This window comes from Nilaparvata lugens, chromosome 1 (genome assembly GCF_014356525.2).
Source record: "Nilaparvata lugens isolate BPH chromosome 1, ASM1435652v1, whole genome shotgun sequence".
In the NCBI taxonomy this organism is placed as follows: Eukaryota; Metazoa; Arthropoda; class Insecta; order Hemiptera; family Delphacidae; genus Nilaparvata; species Nilaparvata lugens.
The window spans coordinates 27,330,028-27,350,712 of NC_052504.1; the positions used below are offsets into that span (position 1 = coordinate 27,330,028).

Genomic DNA, 20,685 nt, shown 5'->3' on the forward strand with positions numbered 1-20,685 from the left:
CGAGCTTCATCCTAACTTTAAAAAAACATCTTTTGGAACAAATGACTGAAACTGTCCGGCCCTAGAACGATCACATGACATCCATCCCCCACCCATCCCACAAATACAAACCTTTAAACCATGTTATAGAACGAATTGTATATATATATATATTATATAAACTCATGTTATTTCAATTATCCACTGCATAATGCTGTTTATTACTGAAAGTCGATAACCCTGATCTACTTTCAGCCTACTTCATTTTATTTATTTGATCTTATCTACCTATATAATTATTTTACTCTATCAATTTTCTGTTTTTTTTTCTCTTAATATTCATATTGATTAAAACTTTTACAATATTTCCATTAATAAATAAATCCTTAGTTTAAATAACGAAATTAACGTTTTGGTAGAGAGTTAGTGGGGAGGATATTTTTAATATTCTTTCCGAAGAATGGACATTGATATGTCCAAAGCTCCGCCAATTTATGTAGATGCATAACAATATGATTATTATCTAGAGTTATTATATTACAAACTGCTTTTTCATATCATATACAGTTCAATAATTATTTTCTTAGTCTATATTATGTAAATTCATCTATAATTTTGCTGTATTGTAAGCTATTGTATATAAGTGTATAAGCCAGTATATATTGTAATCTACATAAATAAAGTACTCAATCAATCAATCAATCAATCAATCTCTCTCTTTCTTTCTCTTGGTCGTGAATTGATGGGAAGGATATTATTCTATATCAGTGTATAGGCCAGTCAATATTGTAACATACATAAATAAAGAACTCTAATCTAATCCCTATCAATAATAAATGAATGTCGTAATTCAATATTCATTGAAGAATGATTCATGGTTAAAATGTATTGTTTGAATTCACTCGCATTGTCACTTATTTCATTTTTATTTAATAATCAAGAAATAGTTGAGGGATCTCCTGGTTTTTGTTCTCTTCCAATCATTCTAATGATAATTACTTGTGTAAATGAATGGATGAATAAGTAAAAATAATGATTGAAAAAACAAAATAATTGAACATAAAAATAATGACCACATTTGGTTTATCCGGTTCATCACCAATCAATATTTTAATGATTTGTGTTTTGTGTATCATTGAATAAATCAATATCCTAATCGATAGTATTTTATTCGGCCTTTATAACGCAATTTCCAAAGCTAACAGGACATATATTTTAAGTCTACAGTAACTTGATAAAAAAGCGATTCCCAACTTATGTTTACAGATAGTCTATTTTTAGCTATATAATCAATGTCTTATGTGAATCGGACAGACCTCCTGAAACTGTTGAAATAAGTGCAAAACCAAGACTGCGCGACATGTGTTGGCTCTGCTATTCTTGGTTTACATTCGCTATTCTTGAATTGCAATTTGCTTTGAGTTTTGTGAAATTATATTATGTGGACTTTACCATCTCATGCATTTGTGTGCTGGATGATAATCTGCTCGAGGTCTTGAGCAGTTCGGAACTGTTTCCTTGTATAATTATTATCTGTCAGATAACACAAATATTGATGTATCTTGACCTATTTCTGCGTTATTATTTGTAATTACAAAATATTAGCTTATAAAAACTGTATCTTTCTCTCACACTAAAATAATGTGTATTTATTTATTGAATGAAGCAAACAAATGCAATATTCAGAAACGAGTTCGTTAAATAATCTTTGCACGTGAATAAATTGTTTTTAATTAGAAAATGCTTGTGCTTATAATTTCAGATATATAGTATGAAACAATCTAAAAATAAGAATTATTACCGGAGACTTGTTAGCAAATTAGCCGGACTGTCAATTTTCAGTATTTATTAGTCATGAGTCACTCTAAACTGTTTTGTTTGTACTGTTCTATAATTCCATTCAAGCTGATTAATTCATTGTTCCAAATAAATTCAATATTAAGTAATTGCTTTTTTACGATTTTCCAGTTTTTTTACCTGTGGTAGAATGTATATTGTGCCATTGATTTTCTGTGGATGTAGGAGTATGATATCTTCACCGCTATATCTTATTTCAAAGGAATTAAACACTTGAAATAACTTGGTCAACTTGATTTTCTTGCTTTGATAGCGTCTAATGGTATACGTCTGATAATTGCTTAATATCTTCTATTAAGATTCCAAGATTGCTCAATTGTCCATGGAGATAATATTTCAGCGTGTGAAGTAGTCGCTTCTGATTTAGAGCGGCTAATTAAAACCTCCGTCATAACTGAATAGCCTGTATTGTGTACTTCAAATATAGTAATAATACACCAGACTGTTATCCGCGGAATGCGGAAGTTCTAATTCCCACACCCACAGGCTGTTTCCTGTACAATGACAGTACAAAGCCGTTGAGCCCCTCTTCTTCTTCTCCTTCTTCTTGCTGGTTTCCCCTCGGCTAATTCAAGCCTTTTGTACCAATTGTGTGGAATCTTCTCGGTCTGGTTGGACGGATTTAATCAAACAGATCTCTGTACGGTATTCAGTAAAGAACGGATAATCATACTCTTACATCCAATTTAATAACTGACACTGCACTGTACTGGTGTTCTTTCAGCTAATTTGTTATATTTTCCCATGTAAAGTTTTAATTAATCTGCTACTTAGTGAAAGAGCTTTCCAGCATCTCGAACATTTCTGGAAGTTTGCTGGACTGCTAGACTATCCCCATTCATTTGATCAGGGCTTTTCCATGAATAGAAAAACTGCCATAATTACTATTTAAACATTTATAAGTCTTCAAGCTCTCATGATTAAAAAATGATTCTTAATAGGTTGTTTGAATGGATAATAGTGATGTTATTGAATGAATTACCAAGTATTATCCCATTTATACTATGTATTCAATAGCAATCGAATAGTTGTATTCTATATTTACTTCCAGTTTCAATAGTCATCTTATTATTCCAACATCAATAATAATTGAATTGCTTGAATCAGTAGTTAATCTACTATTGTTTTTACCAATCACTGCAAGACAATTTTTCCCATAAGAAATGCCGGTACATTGAAATGACTAGACGACATTCCTTTTATGTTTTTACACCGTTAATCATGTTTGTATCTACTCTCTGTTCATGTTCTTGTATTGATCAAGGTTTTGTTTTGTTTTCAGGAAATTGGTTACCTAGAGAATTTGAATTGCTTGGACGTCTCCGAAAATAGGTTAGAGGACTTACCAGAAGAAATAGGTGGATTGTGCAATCTGACGGACCTGCATTTATCGCAAAACGTAGTGGAAACTCTGCCCGATGGTCTCGGCCAACTGCATAGGCTCACCATCCTCAAAGTCGACCAAAATAGGCTAGCAATATTGAACGCAAATATTGGACAGTAAGTTGACATAATCGAATATATGAATCTACTTCTCAAATGGTTTTTTCTCATCTATATAAATAAAAATCGAGCCTCAAATTTTGACATTCAATAACTTTCTTATGTGTGCACCGAATTTGATGATTTATTTTTAGTTGTGTTCAGGACCAGGTTTATGGCCTATCAAATTTATAATCCCTTCAGGACTCTTTCCTACGGTCCTTCAAAGTTTACATGTAATCCTTATGGGAGAAGATTTGTGAGCTGACCACACATAGAAATAAAAATGAGCTGTTATAATCATTGCATCATCCAACAGCCGTCGGTAGATAGTAGACAACAAAGACCTTAAAGATGCATAGACTCACATGCAGCGCTAGTGTCGTACTTGGAATTGAAATCGGCCGTTGAGGGGGCAACCTATGAGATTATTACATACCAATGCCTTTGTAATCTAGTATTACAAATATATAGATATAATATCTCGTGCTAAAATACCCCAATGGCGGCCTTCAATTTCAAGTAAGAGCTATCATTGGGAAGGCATAGGAATTGTGGGTCTATATCTCTTTAAGGTCTTTGGTAGACAAGAGTGTGTGCTGCTCCATAATCGCCCGCGTATTTTATTCTAAACACCCCGACTAAAAACAAAATGACTGTTCTGTTTGTAACCATCCAGCAGTGCGGCCTCAGGTTAGAGACTTACATGCGCTAAATACACTGCTTTGTTTCGAATAATTGTGATGTCTTCGGTGTTTGGAATTAATTGATTTCAAGTCAATAATTTATTTTGCAATTGGAAAATTATCTATATAAATAAAATCCATTAAAATTGATAATTGGAATAATACGAATAATAGCATCTGTTATTCAAAGCCAATAAGCAAGAAGCACCTGGATGCAAAATGCCGCATCGCGCCTCCTCAGGTGTGCATCCAGCTAAAGTTTGTCATGAGATGCATTAACTATTTGGCTGTACGAAGTTCGCCGGGCCAGCTAGTCTCCATTAAATATTTTATTGTGCGTGTGATGTCTCCTTTATTGTGTCTAAATTTATTATTGACGAATAAATAATTCTATAGAAACTAACTATCATGATCAACTGAGTATGAGGTGAATACACTCTGTTGTGTATGTACAAAAAAGTTGTAATTAGCTAAAGCTAATGTAAAGTTTATGTCTGTGAGATACCAAAATCGTTTCTTTGAAGAAAATTAACTCTCAATACTAATAATTGATTTTCTAGAGACTACTGATTCAAGAGTCGGCTCTATGAGAACGCTGTATCGCGTCAAGTCTCAAGTGTTATAGTTGGCGATCAATGCAAATTATTTTATTCTATTGAAAGATGTAGGGACAAATAATGGATTGAGAAATAATACTGGGCTCTATTGGTTCGTCATTCTAAAACTTCCAGTTTTATAATCCGAACACATTCCAAACGCATTGGAAGCTTCTCAAAAATTATACAGTGGAGAAAATTTATTTTCACTTCATTGGTATCACAATTATATTCCTATGACTTTTGTTGTTTGGGAGTCAATGACTTTAGTTCCACCTCGCCTGCATATAGTTAAGGCCGCGAATTGGCCTCATGACACATATATGTTATAAAACAGCCGGGATCGATAATTTTACTTGGTCATCCGATAACACGAGACTGACCTGGCTAAAAACGTTAGATTGATTGTTAGGCTTTTATCAAACCCAGGCCCGGTTGAACGAAAATTTTATGAAAATTAACTCTGGTTAAGGACGTCTTCCGCTTCTCCAATTGTTTCTTCCAGCATTTAACTGTCATTTAATTACGTTTAAAATACAATACACTTTTCATTATTCATTTTATTTTATCAATTTATTCATTTTGCACTTGTACACTACTGGGTTTTTAGTTCTCTGCTGCGTTAATATCAACTGTTCAAGGACCCTGAAATGAAATGACCAGAAAGGAGCTTACAGGCAGAGATTAACAAATCACGGATATACTGCTGAAATAGGAAAGAAGCCATGTTGCCTAATATTTCATTACAAGAATTAGAATAGAATATAGAAATAAAATAGAACTCATCATAATTAAATTTATGCTTTTCAATTTCCAATAAATTATAAATATTTTCAATGTGAAATGTAGTGACTATAAACAGTTTATTGTTATTCTCAATTCAATAAATCATAAGCTACTTCGCTGCTGAATATTTAAATATATTGTTAGAGTATTAATTTTCATTCAATTCTTTTATGAGGCACTCTATTTTGCAGTAGATTAGTAGATCATAACCATCGCAACAATTCAAATACAGTAATATCCCATTTAAATTTAAACTTATTTTTATGTATAAGCTTTTTCTGAATTATGCTAATTTAATTCTTCGCTTTCAGATGTGCATCCCTCCAAGAACTCATTCTGACGGAGAATTTCTTAGTAGAGCTGCCATCTAGCATAGGAAATCTCACTCAGTTGACTAATCTAAATGTTGACCGAAATAGCCTTCATAGTCTTCCTCTAGAAATCGGTAAGCTTTCTGACACAATTAATTTATCCTAAAAACATTTTATTGATTACTTACACTTCTATTAGATAATAATAATATGATTAGTGTAAAATTGAAACTGTCTCTTCAATTCATTATACCTTCTTCATTCATAGATGTTTTGAAAGGAGAGAATGTACTTTATATTGAAATTCTATTTCAAGTTCAAAATTAAACTCAACAAAAAGTAAATTCAACTGGAAATTATCTTGATTACACTTAACAAATTTAGTGAAAGATGAAATCATGTTACTTTTGGCTTACCTAATCTTGCTAAGCTATTACTAATATTGATTTTCTAGAGACTACTGATTCAAGAGTCGGCTCTATGAGAACGCTGTATCGCGTCAAGTCTCAAGTGTTATAGTTGGCGATCAATGCAAATTATTTTATTCTATTGAAAGATGTAGGGACAAATAATGGATTGAGAAATAATACTGGGCTCTATTGGTTCGTCATTCTAAAACTTCCAGTTTTATAATCCGAACACATTCCAAACGCATTGGAAGCTTCTCAAAAATTATACAGTGGAGAAAATTTATTTTCACTTCATTGGTATCACAATTATATTCCTATGACTTTTGTTGTTTGGGAGTCAATGACTTTAGTTCCACCTCGCCTGCATATAGTTAAGGCCGCGAATTGGCCTCATGACACATATATGTTATAAAACAGCCGGGATCGATAATTTTACTTGGTCATCCGATAACACGAGACTGACCTGGCTAAAAACGTTAGATTGATTGTTAGTCTTCTATCAAACCCAGGCCCGGTTGAACGAAAATTTTATGAAAATTAACTCTGGTTAAGGACGTCTTCCGCTTCTCCAATTGTTTCTTCCAGCATTTAACTGTCATTTAATTACGTTTAAAATACAATACACTTTTCATTATTCATTTTATTTTATCAATTTATTCATTTTGCACTTGTACACTACTGGGTTTTTAGTTCTCTGCTGCGTTAATATCAACTGTTCAAGGATCCTGAAATGAAAAGACCAGAAAGGAGCTTACAGGCAGAGATTAACAAATCACGGATATACTGCTGAAATAGGAAAGAAGCCATGTTGCCTAATATTTCATTACAAGAATTAGAATAGAATATAGAAATAAAATAGAACTCATCATAATTAAATTTATGCTTTTCAATTACCAATAAATTATAAATATTTTCAATGTGGAATGTAGTGACTATAAACAGTTTATTGTTATTCTCAATTCAATAAATCATAAGCTACTTCGCTGCTGAATATTTAAATATATTGTTAGAGTATTAATTTTCATTCAATTCTTTTATGAGGCACTCTATTTTGCAGTAGATTAGTAGATCATAACCATCGCAACAATTCAAATACAGTAATATCCCATTTAAATTTAAACTTATTTTCATGTATTAGCTTTTTCTGAATTATGCTAATTTCATTCTTCGCTTTCAGATGTGCATCCCTCCAAGAACTCATTCTGACGGAGAATTTCTTAGTAGAGCTGCCATCTAGCATAGGAAATCTCACTCAGTTGACTAATCTAAATGTTGACCGAAATAGCCTTCATAGTCTTCCTCTAGAAATCGGTAAGCTTTCTGACACAATTAATTTATCCTAAAAACATTTTATTGATTACTTACACTTCTATTAGATATTAATATATGATTAGTGTAAAATTGAAACTGTCTCTTCAATTCATTATACCTTCTTCATTCATAGATGTTTTGAAAGGAGAGAATGTACTGCATATTGAAATTCTTATTTCAAGTTCAAAATTAAACTCAACAAAAAGTAAATTCAACTGGAAATATTTCTTGACGTTTTTATCTTGATTACACTTAACAAATTTAGTGAAAGATGAAATCATGTTACTTTTGGCTTACCTAATCTTGCTAAGCTATTACTAATATTGTTTTTTTTTATTTCACAGGAAGGTTATCACAGTTGGGTGTATTATCATTAAGAGATAATAAACTACAATACCTTCCATCTGAAGTTGGAAATTGTTCAGAACTGCATGTGCTTGATGTATCTGGTAATAGGTGAGTAGAAATTAACTGAAATTATTTTGAGTGTTTTAAATAATACTGTATTATAATGATAGTATACTATCTTAACTATTACATAATTTCCATGTACTACTATAATTTTTATTTATGATTTCCATCTCGTGAAAAACTCAATCATGACAGCTTAATGTTGCTACATAGATTTCCTTGAAGTAGCGAATTCACAAGCGGCGCATGGTGCTGTGTGTTCAACCCCGTAATTATCAATTAATTCGATAATCTCCAATTGGACCCCAAATTATATGATATTTGTAACAAATCAAAGGTTTCTATTCATTTCAATAGAGCTACTTTTAATTGGAATACTATAGGGAGGTCCACGTTATAATTCCAGTGGAGAAAGATAGAATTACAGCGTTGCAGATTCTCTGCCTTGCCACTGCCTGCTGTAGTGGATGGCTGATACTGATATATCTGTCGTAATATTAACTGTTCATTCTTGTTTAAAATAATCAATTATATTTTATTCGTCAAGAAAAAATATTTTCAATGATTGAATAATAAATTTTCATCATTGAAATTGAATATTTTGTTAGATGATATATTTCGACATTGATAAAAAACGATCTGGCAACGTTTCGGAGGTAGAAAAAGATATCAATATCTGCTTTGTCGAATGATAAACAAGGATAGCAACACCAAAGCTCATCAAATACTGCCATTATAACGTGGACCTCACTAAAGTACCCTTTTTTAGCAGCCCAATTTGTGCAGGTTGAAAAATACTCTACTCCGAATACTTTACTGCGAATGATGTTAGCGATCTCCAATAGATTCAGTTACTAATTTCATTTTACTAGACTATTTATACATTAATATGTTCATTATTCACAGAGTGTCCCCCAAAACGGTGTAACAGCCGAAGACCATTGATTCTACATTAAATTTTCAACGAAATATGTCCAGTAATAACATATACATTACATATACTAACATCACATTATACTTTTCGAGATTTTTTGATGTTTTTGAAAAACGTCAATAACTTTAAAAATATATTTCAAAATCAAGGATATGTTTGGAAAGAGAAAGAAATATCCAATAAGATTCATATAATGTTTTTTTACTTTTTTGAATTTTTATCTGAGCTCAAAGTTGAAAAAAGTTCATTCGTGGAGTTCAAAGCTAAATTTCAAACAGTTTTAACGCTCATATAAGGTTCAAAAAACATCAAAGGAACAAATTATATGAATATTATTTGAAATTCCTTCCTTTTTCCAACCATATTCTTACAATTAGATTTTTACTGATAATTTTCTAGTTATTAACGTTTTTCAATATCGAAAAATTTATATAGTTCGAAAACTAAGGTTGATATAGGAAAATTTTCCTGGACATATTTTTTGAAAATTTTATGTAGAATCTATGGTGTTCGGCTGCTACATTTTCGGCATCGATACTTTGTATATATAAATTGTATATAATGTATATATACATTCAATATTCACCGGCTAGATAGCCGAGTTGACTAAGGCGTTGCACCCTTCAGTCTGCTAGTTCTACCTGGTCGCGGGTTCGAATCTCGCCGAACCACATCGAATAGGCATGGACGTTTGATCATCTCTCAATCCACCCTCGCACTTTCCATTACCCACGCATAAGCAAAAAGCTCATTTAGAGGCATCATCCGCAATAAAAAAAATTGAAAATTTAATCGTAATGAATATGAGTGAGAGTGTTGAACGTGGTTGTGTGCTAGGTTACAATACTTGCCGATGTCGCTGGCCAACCTGAGCCTGAAGGCGGTGTGGCTGTCCGAGAACCAGGCGCAGCCGATGCTCAAGTTCCAGACCGACACGGATGAGGCGACCGGCGACCAGGTGCTCACCTGCTTCCTGCTGCCCCAGCTCGAGTACCAGACCGACATCAATGGTGAGCAAACAACCATCTTCCATCATTAGGTCATTGCCGTCCGGGCAATGTAATGAGTACTCACCGGTATCTGTGATCGTAATGAGTTCCCGATAACGGTGACTGACGAGAATCAATAAGCAATACTAACATAACCTAAAAGGAAATGTTTCAAAGGTAGGTTAGGAGGTTAGGGTTTTGCTTTTAAATTGCAATATACTGGTGTTATTAAAAAAAAAAATAATTATTGATAATGAACACTGATCACAGGCATATCTGCTCCACGATGCGTCATTTACACTGCTTAGTAACCGTTCAATAATTACATTACAGTGAACGGAAATCATACAACAAAACCTTTAACTGCGCATGTGCATAACGATGCAGTATTTGGCGTAAATCCCCTTGTGGTGTCTTATCTCTCAAAACAATGTTTATTGTGAAGGATTTAGAGTAATTTTTGTTATTGCATTTGTCATTTTGTTATTATGATGTGGTCGTTCGTCTCGTAGTTTTCTACTTTTAATCTTCATTAGTCTTTCTTTAAGTTTGACAGTAGAGTATTGAGGCCGTGGAAAGTGTCACTTGACTCAGATTGGAAGATGTGACTTAGTGATGTAGGGGTTTTGTAAAATCTACTGAGGATAGATGTGGAGATATAAATATCTAAAGTGATTTTTGAAAATTAATAGAATTTCGTACTTGATCTAGTGTAATAACTTTCATAAAAATCATTAATTGAAATATATGATCCAACGTGCAATAATACCAATAACAATATGTGGAAGGTTTGCTGTGAATATCAATCAATATTATTTTCCTGTATCATAAATTATTTATTGAATCAGTTCCAACTCAATCAGAAAAATATTTACTTTTCTCATGTGGTGAAAGGAAATAAACAAATAAAACATCTTTCTTTTAAATATTTTACTTCAATAATATGCTTTTTTGCATTTATCTTTCAGCAAAAGCTTCTAGTGCTTTTCTGGATCTATTAGAAAATTATTCTTCATAGTTCTATTATAATTAATACTGTAGTTTCTACTTTGCACTTATTCATTCAATATTGCATAACTGTTATCTTCTTGCACCGATTCCATCAATTGTTCTATCAGCTTTCTTTCAATTTCTATTTGAAGATTATCTTGACAAAAATATCAATACTGATGAAAAATTTGATCTGGTATTTAGATTGTATGTGTCTTTTAATTATTGTTCTATGAATTCTGCTTCGATAATACATATTTAATCTTGCAAATAGTGTAAAATAGTGAGATAACTATTGTGAATATTAGAAATATATGTTTTAGAATTTCTATTGCTTTCTAAATTGTTCAAAGTTGCTATGAATTTTCTTTCCCATGATAAAATGCTTAATTGAAATTAAATTGATGTCTGCTTTTCATTGGTTTTCTAGAGTAAATGAATTTTAGTTCATAAATAAATTAATTAATAAAGAGTCTAAGATTACATATCTTAATGTTTTATGCATTTCGATAGTCTTTCTTATATCATCAAGTTCATGATACAGTATTAATATTGAGAAATTTACATTTCATAGATAAAATGAATATGCTTATGTTGATGATATCGTAGCATTATGAAAAACATTTGGTTTGCTATTAAATACTTTTCCGAAGAATATATACTATTTTTATAAATTATACACAGGAATACTAGTTTACAAATCCAGTTGGTAGGAATCATTCCTCTTCTTATTTCCCGAATAATTCTCACTCACTTGTACAGCCGGAATAAATATTCCCATTTCTAGGACCTCTTCATGACATTAAAAATTTTTTTAAAGTTTCAACTTCAAATTTCCAACTTCCTTCTATTTGCATCATTCTTAAATTGTCTATATTTCGTAAAGCTTCATTAGTTTCAAATCCTCTGTAGTATTGAATTATTGTTGGAAACTCTTTGAATCTTGTATTGTTCAAATAGTCAGCATGATACATTTCTTCTATGAAAATGATACTTTCTACACACTACACGATCGATTCTAGTAATTTGTGAATATGTTGAGAGCTTGCTTTGTTTTTGCTCGATGTCTTGTGTTTGTTGTTGTAATGCTTGCTAAGTTGTGCGTTCCTTTTTCTCTTTTCTCTCTGGTTGTGTGTCCTCTTGCACGGCACGGCACGGCACGGCAGCGTCAGTCCACCACCACCAGCCCTATGACTTTGCTGTCTCTCCCCCAGATGGCGGCCGGCGCAGGGGGCGGGGCGACGACAGTGACGATGAGGAAGAGGAGGAGGATGACAATTGGGAGGAGAAGGAGGCCTCCCGCCAGCACTCTGTCAAATTCACCGACGATGTCCAACAACAGGAAACTGGCAAAGAGGTGAGTGACAGGCAACCATCGTTGCAACTGCTGGACAGCTAATCAGCAAACGTGTAGTATGACAAAATGTAGTACTACTCAGCAAACATGTAGTACGAGTTGTACGAAAAGGAAAGTTTCATGTTCAGTTTCACTGATGTTTCCATCAATGTTTCACCTTCTAAAATAAAAAAATCAGGAGTTTAAGGTAGAAGTGAAAATTTCTAGTGATGAAACATAACCCCAATCATATATCACACGAACTTGAGTGTGGGCCTGTATAGGGAGTGACATTGTGCAATATGGCGAGGATGAACATCCGAAAGGAGAATCTCTGCCAATGAAAGCAATAAAAATAAATTAACTGATGTGTTTGCAATATTTTCTTCGGAGATAAGTTGGCAGAAAATTAATAGATTTTATTCACCCATTTTGTTAATTAATTTATTCTTGATTTTGTTAATTTATTCTTGATTGGAAGAGAATTAATTAGCAGGGTCAATACAAATTTGATGAATCAAATCGATGAAAGTGAAAAAACATAACCCACTGTCTTGGAACTAATTCTATCAAAATGTGTGAAAGGTACAGTTCCGGGTTGAGCAAGTTGTTCCTTCCCCAATCTTCATTATTTAGGTTCATATTAAACTAGAACACCCGGCTGGGACACCAGTCCCCAGTATTGTATGTGTGCAATATAAACGCTATGATTATTTATTTACTGGACCGAAAATCAAGTGACGAAGCAGTGTGTGATTACATAACCTTAACTTTTGGACAACATTAACGTTTTATCAAAATTTTTGGAGAGAAATAGTACAGGCTCAGCCTAGTTTTTCCTCCAATGTCATAATTTATTGTATCATGATTATAGTGTTTTATACAATAAATGAAATGAAATGAATACGCAAGGTTTCATATTAACTTGGTACACCAGCTAGGATACTAGGTGTTGGTATCCGTCTGGTGTCCAAATCGGGCGAAGTCAGAGTGTGGGGGGGGTGAGGTAGCGTTCTTCTTTCCTGGTGTCTCTCTGGTGTCAGACAGGCTAATTTCCCAATCAATGTAATCAGAGCCTTAGCTTTATATTGCATAAATATTATACACTACTGATTTCTCACTCGTGTCCCCACCCACGTGCGCTCCAATATAATACGAGCCTTCATTTGTGGATGAATAGTTTTAAAAAGTTAGAAAAGGGGTTTATTTTTAAGTTGTTTTCATTTATATCCAGGATACAGTCATATTCTGGACGATCCTATATTCTGGTTATATCGCATATGATTTGGATTGAACTTAATCTTTATTATTCACAACAAAAAATACAAGTGCATAACAAAATTTTACCATAAAAAATAAAAGAAAACACATTTTTCTCCCAAAGTGACCATTAGGCTCGCCACAAAGTAGACCCACGCTAATCCACGAAAAGCAACCCACGCCGTGGGATGTTTTGTAAACCATTGCTATAGAATTATTCATAATCAATCAGCTGACAAGTGGATTATTCATTGCATGTATTACACAGATGTCTGGAAAAGCCAAAGACCTTAAAGATGCATAGACTCACATGCAGCGCTAGTGTCGTACTTGGAATTGAAATCCGCCATTGAGGGGGCAACCCATAAGATTATTACATACCAATGCCACCAATGCCTTTGTGATCTATAGTATTACAAATATTATATATTTAATATCTCGTGCTAAAATACCCCAATGGCGGCCTTCAATTTCAAGTAAGAGCCATCATTGGGAAGGCATAGGCATTGTGGGTCTATATCTCTTTAAGGTCTTTGGGAAAAGCCTAGCACTGGTTTACAAAACATCCCACGGCGTGGGTTGCTTTTCGTGGATTAGCGAGGGTCTACTTTGCGGCGGGCCTAACAGAAGTAACTGAATATTATGATGATTATATACAAACCAGCACATGAAATAACTTATAGCTATGGATTTCTCGAGGGAGTTGAATCTTATCATAATCCAGTATAAACATCTTGTAATTAACACGAAAATGTATGTTCCAAAAATATGTAACTCATTCTCGAAATTTTGAATTTAGTTAGATAAGAAAAAAATCAATATTGTGAATAATAAATTACATTTTCCTCCACCTACTGTCTAAAGTACTTACTTTACTCCCTGAAACATAATACTAAAGTGTCACTTTTTCGTTCTCGGTAGTAAAAAACAGAAAATCTCCCTAGGGAGGAAAAGTGACTCCATTTAAATGAAATGGAAAGCATCTCTATTTTAAAAACTTACATTGTAATAGGTAAGAAGGTCTAAGCTCAGATGAGGAAGCATAATTATAGAGTAGTCAGTCATTGAGCCAACTAAATTCAATACCTCAACCAGATTTGATCAACATATGAAATATATGTTTGTATGCTAAAATTATTACAAACTTCATATCACTATACTTGAAAAATGTATAAATATTTCTTTATATTCCATGCTATTCAAAATACCAGCCAACGAATATTCCTTATTAACTAATCAAATTTGAAACGGGAACTTCATCATTGCTGTAGTTCTGACGGCAATTGTTGTTACAACTTTTGCCGACAGATAGCGCTGTCGGCGGAGAACTGTGATCACAAGCCAGCTGTTTCTGTTTACTTTTTAGATTATGTTGTAACACAATGTGTACGTTCTGTGTACAGTAAACTGTTTCAGTTCCAATCGTAAATTGTTCCATCACGTGACTATAGTGAGGTCCACGTTATAATGGCAGTGTATGATTTGCAATGGTGTTGCTATCCTTGTCTATCGTTCAACAAAGCAGATGCCGCTATCTCTTTCACGCATTGCGATGTTGCCACATCGTTTATCAGCAATGTAGAAATTCAAATAATTGACAAAATATTGTATCTCAATCATGAAAATTTATTATTACATCTTTAAAAAATATATTTTCTTGACAAATAAAATATAATTAACTATTTTCAACAATAATGAACAGTTAAATCCATCAGATATACCAGTATCAGCTGTTTGGGTGGCAAGGCTGAGATCTGGCAACCCTTTTCTCCTATCTTCCTACACTTGCCATTATAACGTGGACTTCACTATAGTGCAATATGTTCTCATGGAACGCCATTTCAAAATCGGTGGTTCAAGCTTTTGGCGCGCACATATAAAGTTGATTTACACTAAAATGTGTCGTTTACTAGCTGCGTGAATGGAGAAAGGCTGTTTTACAAACTTACCGTCCAGAAAAGTGTGCATTTCTTTTATTCCATAACTCTCAAATTTTCTATAGAGAAAAATGCATTTAATGAATTGTTATCAAACATCATATTGTTGGTTATGTATCCTATGCTATGGTAAACAAACTGTCAGCGCATGCGCAGAGAAGCAAGCAGACTACAATAATCGACCAATGAGAGCTCAGATAGTTGGAACTGTATCAGGTCGGACAATTTACCACGCTTCGACTGTGGGGCAGGAATTTGGAACTGGAACTGGTTTCTGGTACAGAATCTGTCAAAACTCTTCCCATGGAACGCGGAACTTTTTACCTGGTAAATTGTGAATCGGACAATTTACCACATTCCATGTACACAGAACGGGCCAATTGTTTGGCCACAACATTATTTTATTTGCAGTTTTTATAAAAATGTAGGTGGAGGAAAAATGTTGTGTATGTCACGAGTGAAAAATATTTTCTCTCCCTCAGGAAAATTGATGCCCTCGGCTTCGTCTCGGGCTTCAAACTTTTCCCTCAGGGAGAAAAAACAGCACTTTTCACTCTAGATATACAAATAACTATTACAAATTCAAAATGTGTAATAAACCATTCAAAAATATTTCAATATTAATAGCTTGTTGGAAAAAGAAATTTCTCTGAGAGTCTTCACGTATAATCTAACGAGATTGAAAGGTATCCTATGAAAACTTGCTTGCAAATGTGATGAGATAAGGAAATATTCCTTTCGTAACTTATCGTGATATAATCATACGCAATGTTGCAGTCAATTTAATCTGCAATCCAAATTGTCCGACTGGCTTAGTTAGGTCGTAAAATACCACAGATAGGTCCACCGAGTTTTAAAATGTTCATTAAATGCTTCAAGTCATCAATTACAAGAAATATTCAAAATGAATATAGCATTCAAAAATATTAATTTAAAAATCCTAATATTATGATATATCATGCTAATCGCGAATGCCGCAATCCTGTAGGCTACTTGGCACTTATGAATATCTATACTTACTGTATTTGAAAGTCAAGCAAGCCTGAAACACTGTTTATTTTATAGAATACTAAGCAATAGGTGTAAAAGTTATATTATTACCACGTTTTTCTTTATTACTTGGACTATGTGCGTACCCGATATGAATAGTAATTCCGTGAACTGTTGCCATCTATAATATTATGAAGGAAGAATCTGCTTATACATGTACGTGATAGGAAATACACGAATGACGCATCATAACGTCTGAACTACTGAACTGCCTAACTTGAAATTTTGCAAAAACATGAAATTACTGAGGATGGTCATAGGCTTATATTCATTGCTATTAATCGATTAATTCCAATGTAGTAATTAAAACAAATTTATTCAATTTGTGATTCAAAGTTTACACAACTATAAAAGCTCAACCAAACAAGTCTAGCTCCAAGGTACTCCTCAGCCTAGTTGGTTCATCAATCAGAGGTTGCGCGTTCGAGACCTATCTGACTCTTTTTTCTAGAATTTTTCAACTCACATGAAGATTATCCACGTAATTTTGAACAAAACAATAAATTATTCTATTTTGTTATTTGTCCTGGACATAAGGAGATAACATTTTACAACACGAAATTTTCACCAGTGCAAAGCACGGATTACATGATCGTTCAATATAAGAAGTTACATCGTTATTGAACATATTCTTCCTTAAAAAGTTTGGTTAGGTTTCTTCTATAGATGAACTGATGATAAAATTGATAATTATTGATGAATGAGGAATAATTTTTTCCTTGTATAGTGTATGTTTTATTGTAAGCAGCAAACTTGATTGTTCTTAATAGCCGATGCTAGACTTGACAAAGTGATGAATCATGGTGTGTGTGCGTGCGTGAGCGCTGAGGTGAGTGGGTGGCCCAGTACCAATGCTCATCACTAGGTCACATATCTGACCTGTTAAATAGCTTAATCATAGACTACGTAGGCCTATGTGCATGCAAGTGTTTCATACATGCAAGCGCACGATCGCGTCAATCAACACTTGCTTTCAATTCATATGTAAAAACCAACACACTTGTAACTTCGCTAGTTGCTATTCGGTTGTTGTTGTGTTTCAAGTTCACTTCTCTGCTTCCAAGACTCACTTATTCTTCTCTCCTTCTGTTTCAGACTCCATTCGTCCGTCAGAATACACCTCATCCTAAGGATTTGAAAGCGAAGGCTCATAAATTATTTAGTAAATCGAAAAGTAATGACAGTAGAGAACTGTCAGTTGAGGAGGTAAGTGTGATTAGACGCCTTCACTGCAATCAGCATGCATTGTATATTCATTTTATTATATATTCATGTCTCGTACAAACGTCAAAATCACAAGTAGGAATTGTAAATATATTGTAATGAAATGAACATATTATCTACTTTCAGGGCTTCATTCTATTAATTATTCTCATGATTGTCTCAATCATTTTTGAAATAAAAGCGCACCTTTTTCCACATAATCATATTTTGAAATGTTATAGCATGCTGAATTATTATGCAAGCAATATTTTAAATATTATCATGAAAAATAAAAAAAACAAAGCATCCTTTTAACATCTATTCTTATTTCACCGACGAACTTTCAAGTCATTTTTAAGTGTGTAAATGGGTACTTTGATTTTTAATTTTCATTCACATAAAATATTAGCTCTAAACAAGAACAAGTGAACATTCAAATAATTATTATGTTGATATCATTTCAAATGGAGAGATTTGATGTTGATTTAAAACATTAATGTTGAAGGACCTTCCTTAATATTGTATTCTTGCATAAAAATTAGTTTTAGGATTTTTATAAAGTTGGAAATTGTCTAAAATGTTATTTTTCTCACATCACAGGCTGTGTTACTTGATACGTACTCCTTTTGCCTATACTACCAATTTTATTTTAAATTCTCAACATCATTCCGCAGTTATAGTATTTTGTTCCTCTACATTATTTACTGCAATCAGTAGCCATTGTTCATCTGTCACATTATGAAAACTATTATTTGGTGCCTTGTCTCAATGTCCAAAATACTTTCACATGATCATTATACAGTAGTGTGGAACATTTCACTGTATAATAGGTCATGTTTGTATTCCAGATACGATACTTTTACATATTTTTGTACTTGTATTGTTTAGACGTCAGCCCTTTTGTAAACAAAATAAGAGTTGATAGTCGATCTCTTATCTGTGCATGCCTGTACTTTGCTTTTCAGGAGGATAGCCGGACGCAGAATGACAGGCTTTATTCAAGTGAAGTGGAGCAGAATAGTGATAGAAGCTCTCTAACCGAAACTGTGTCCAGAGATGGCGATCTTATCAAGGAATTGACTGTGAGTTCGAAAATTAATCTTTCTATGTGTATCCTCAATGAACAATTTCAACTATCAAAAATGCTATTCAAAGTAATTAGGAATTATTTCCCTCTTTCTTGTAAAATAATCAGAAATTTCTTAAATGAACTCTTATCCATTTTATCCTGGATTAGAGAAATTCAAACTATAACAAATCTCATTCAATATTCTACTTTATATGATTTTGTTGCTATTGATTTTTCAACTCATTCATCATTGTCCAAGTGATGAGACGACATTGAATAATAGACATGAATTGTCAAACAACTTTGTAAAAAAAATCAAATTATTAGGAGTACAAATAGATTACCATCTGACTTGGAGTGATCATATTGATTTACTGTGCAGCAAGTTATCAAAGTCTATATATTTGTTGAAGACTCTAAAATATCATGTTCCATTCAATTATGTTTTAAATGTGTATTATGCTTTGTTTCATTTCCACAACAAAATTGAAGTTTACTAACATCAATCATCAATCAATCAATTTTATTCAAATCAACACAATACAATATACATAAAAGAAATCAAAAATAAATTTCTAATAAAATACAAAAACAGGCTTCATGGTGGGGTGTGCTGAAAAGAAAGAAAGGGGGAAAATACCTAGCCAACTAAGTATGGTTTCCCATGTAATAGGCAGGTAGAGAGAGGGTATAAAAGTAAGGAATGAAGGGTGAAGAGGAGAAGAAAAGGGAAGTATTGGAGAAGAAAGTAGAAAAAAGAGAAACATAAAAAGAGATAATATAGGCTACTCAACTTTTACTAACATAACAGTAATTCTAAACATATACTTTAGATATTTATATCATAATTGAAGATTTAACAGTAATTCTAAACATATACTTTAGATATTTATATCATAATTGGATTTTTGAAAACTTTTAATTAGTTTCACATTACGAAAAAATTCAATTTGTTTGTGACATTAAATGGCCTAAATCTTATTGAAAGAAAATTCCCATTGTTCGTTTTTCTCTCCAGCGTTCCTAAATATTATACAAAATTCTAAAAATATTAAACTACCAATAATTTTTATTTCCAGAAACGCAAACATTATCCAAAAAATAATCGTGAATTAAAATTTGATGATTTTAACAAGATCGAATCTACACCATCTAGAACTAAATCTTCAATAAAGTATAAGTTGAAACTGAATTATTTGAATCTTATCGTAAGTAATTTTCTATTTTTATATCTGTGCTTTTATTTCAGTGAGAATAATTTCAAAATATTCTCCAAATATTCTCATCCATCCTGAAGCAAGCTTGTAGCTACCTACCATCTACCATCTACGAATTAGGCATTATGCCTGCTCCAGCTTCAATCCACCTCTTTCTTGGCCTTCCCAAGCTTCTTTCTCTCACTGGACAATATTGAATGCTTGGCTCGCCAATCTATCATCCTCCATTCATTCAACATGGAGTAACATCTATTATTTTTTATTACCCAATTGTTTCTTTAGGCTAGTCAAGATAAGACAAGACATGATCAGACGCGTATACTTCACATGCTTATGAAGACATGTCTAATTGCAATGACTAATAAGTGTGTGTTGCGTCATAAGCAACTATGTGAAGTGTTGTGTCTGATCATGTCTTGTCTTGTTTTGCCTAACTAGTGTGTGCCTACCCTTACAGAATTGGAAAATAATTTTCTACCTAGGCAGCATATAGTAGTCTAGATATTTTTCCAGTTAAATAAAATTTCTTGTAAAATGAATTTTTATTCTTGACATGATTATGAATCACATTCATTAAGGTGATAATTAGCAAACTAATTTTTGTATTTTATTTTCCTTGTTTCAGTCAAAATTGTTGATACGAGAGGGAAAGGCAACTGCAAACGCGGCAGCCAGTGAGACGGCAAGCGACACGGGGCATAGTGAAATGGAAGACGACGTTGTAAGCAACCAGGTAGGTCTCTTCAACATATTTTTTTACATTTTCTAGATAACATGCATTAACGACACTCACCTGAATTTCCATAAATCATTTCTTTAACAAGCAAAATCTTGTCAATCAAGGCAATTGAAGTGGCTAAACCCTAGCAAA

At 33.1% G+C, this 20,685-nt stretch overlaps 1 protein-coding gene across 14 annotated transcripts in view; it reads left to right on the plus strand.

The window, feature by feature from the left end:
* LOC111064130 (protein scribble homolog) overlaps positions 1-20,685 on the plus strand; it is a 121,538-nt gene that overhangs the window by 43,834 nt on the left and 57,019 nt on the right. For 11 of the 14 annotated variants that reach the window (XR_005570769.1, XR_005570768.1, XR_005570770.1 and 8 more), the window contains exons 7-14: positions 3,119-3,336; positions 5,698-5,831; positions 7,763-7,874; positions 9,601-9,773; positions 11,909-12,099; positions 17,421-17,531; positions 18,494-18,610; positions 20,440-20,547. Coding sequence is in view for 7 of the 14 variants with exons in the window: in XM_039423827.1 (XP_039279761.1) it covers positions 3,119-3,336; positions 5,698-5,831; positions 7,763-7,874; positions 9,601-9,773; positions 11,909-12,099; positions 17,421-17,531; positions 18,494-18,610; positions 20,440-20,547 (1,164 nt within the window). In the remaining 7 variants the exon portion in view is untranslated. Of the gene's footprint in view, positions 1-3,118; positions 3,337-5,697; positions 5,832-7,243; positions 7,419-7,762; positions 7,875-9,600; positions 9,774-11,908; positions 12,100-17,420; positions 17,532-18,493; positions 18,611-20,439; positions 20,548-20,685 lie in introns of those variants that run through there. The other 3 variants (XR_005570771.1, XR_005570785.1, XR_005570786.1) reach the window with 3 other exon arrangements.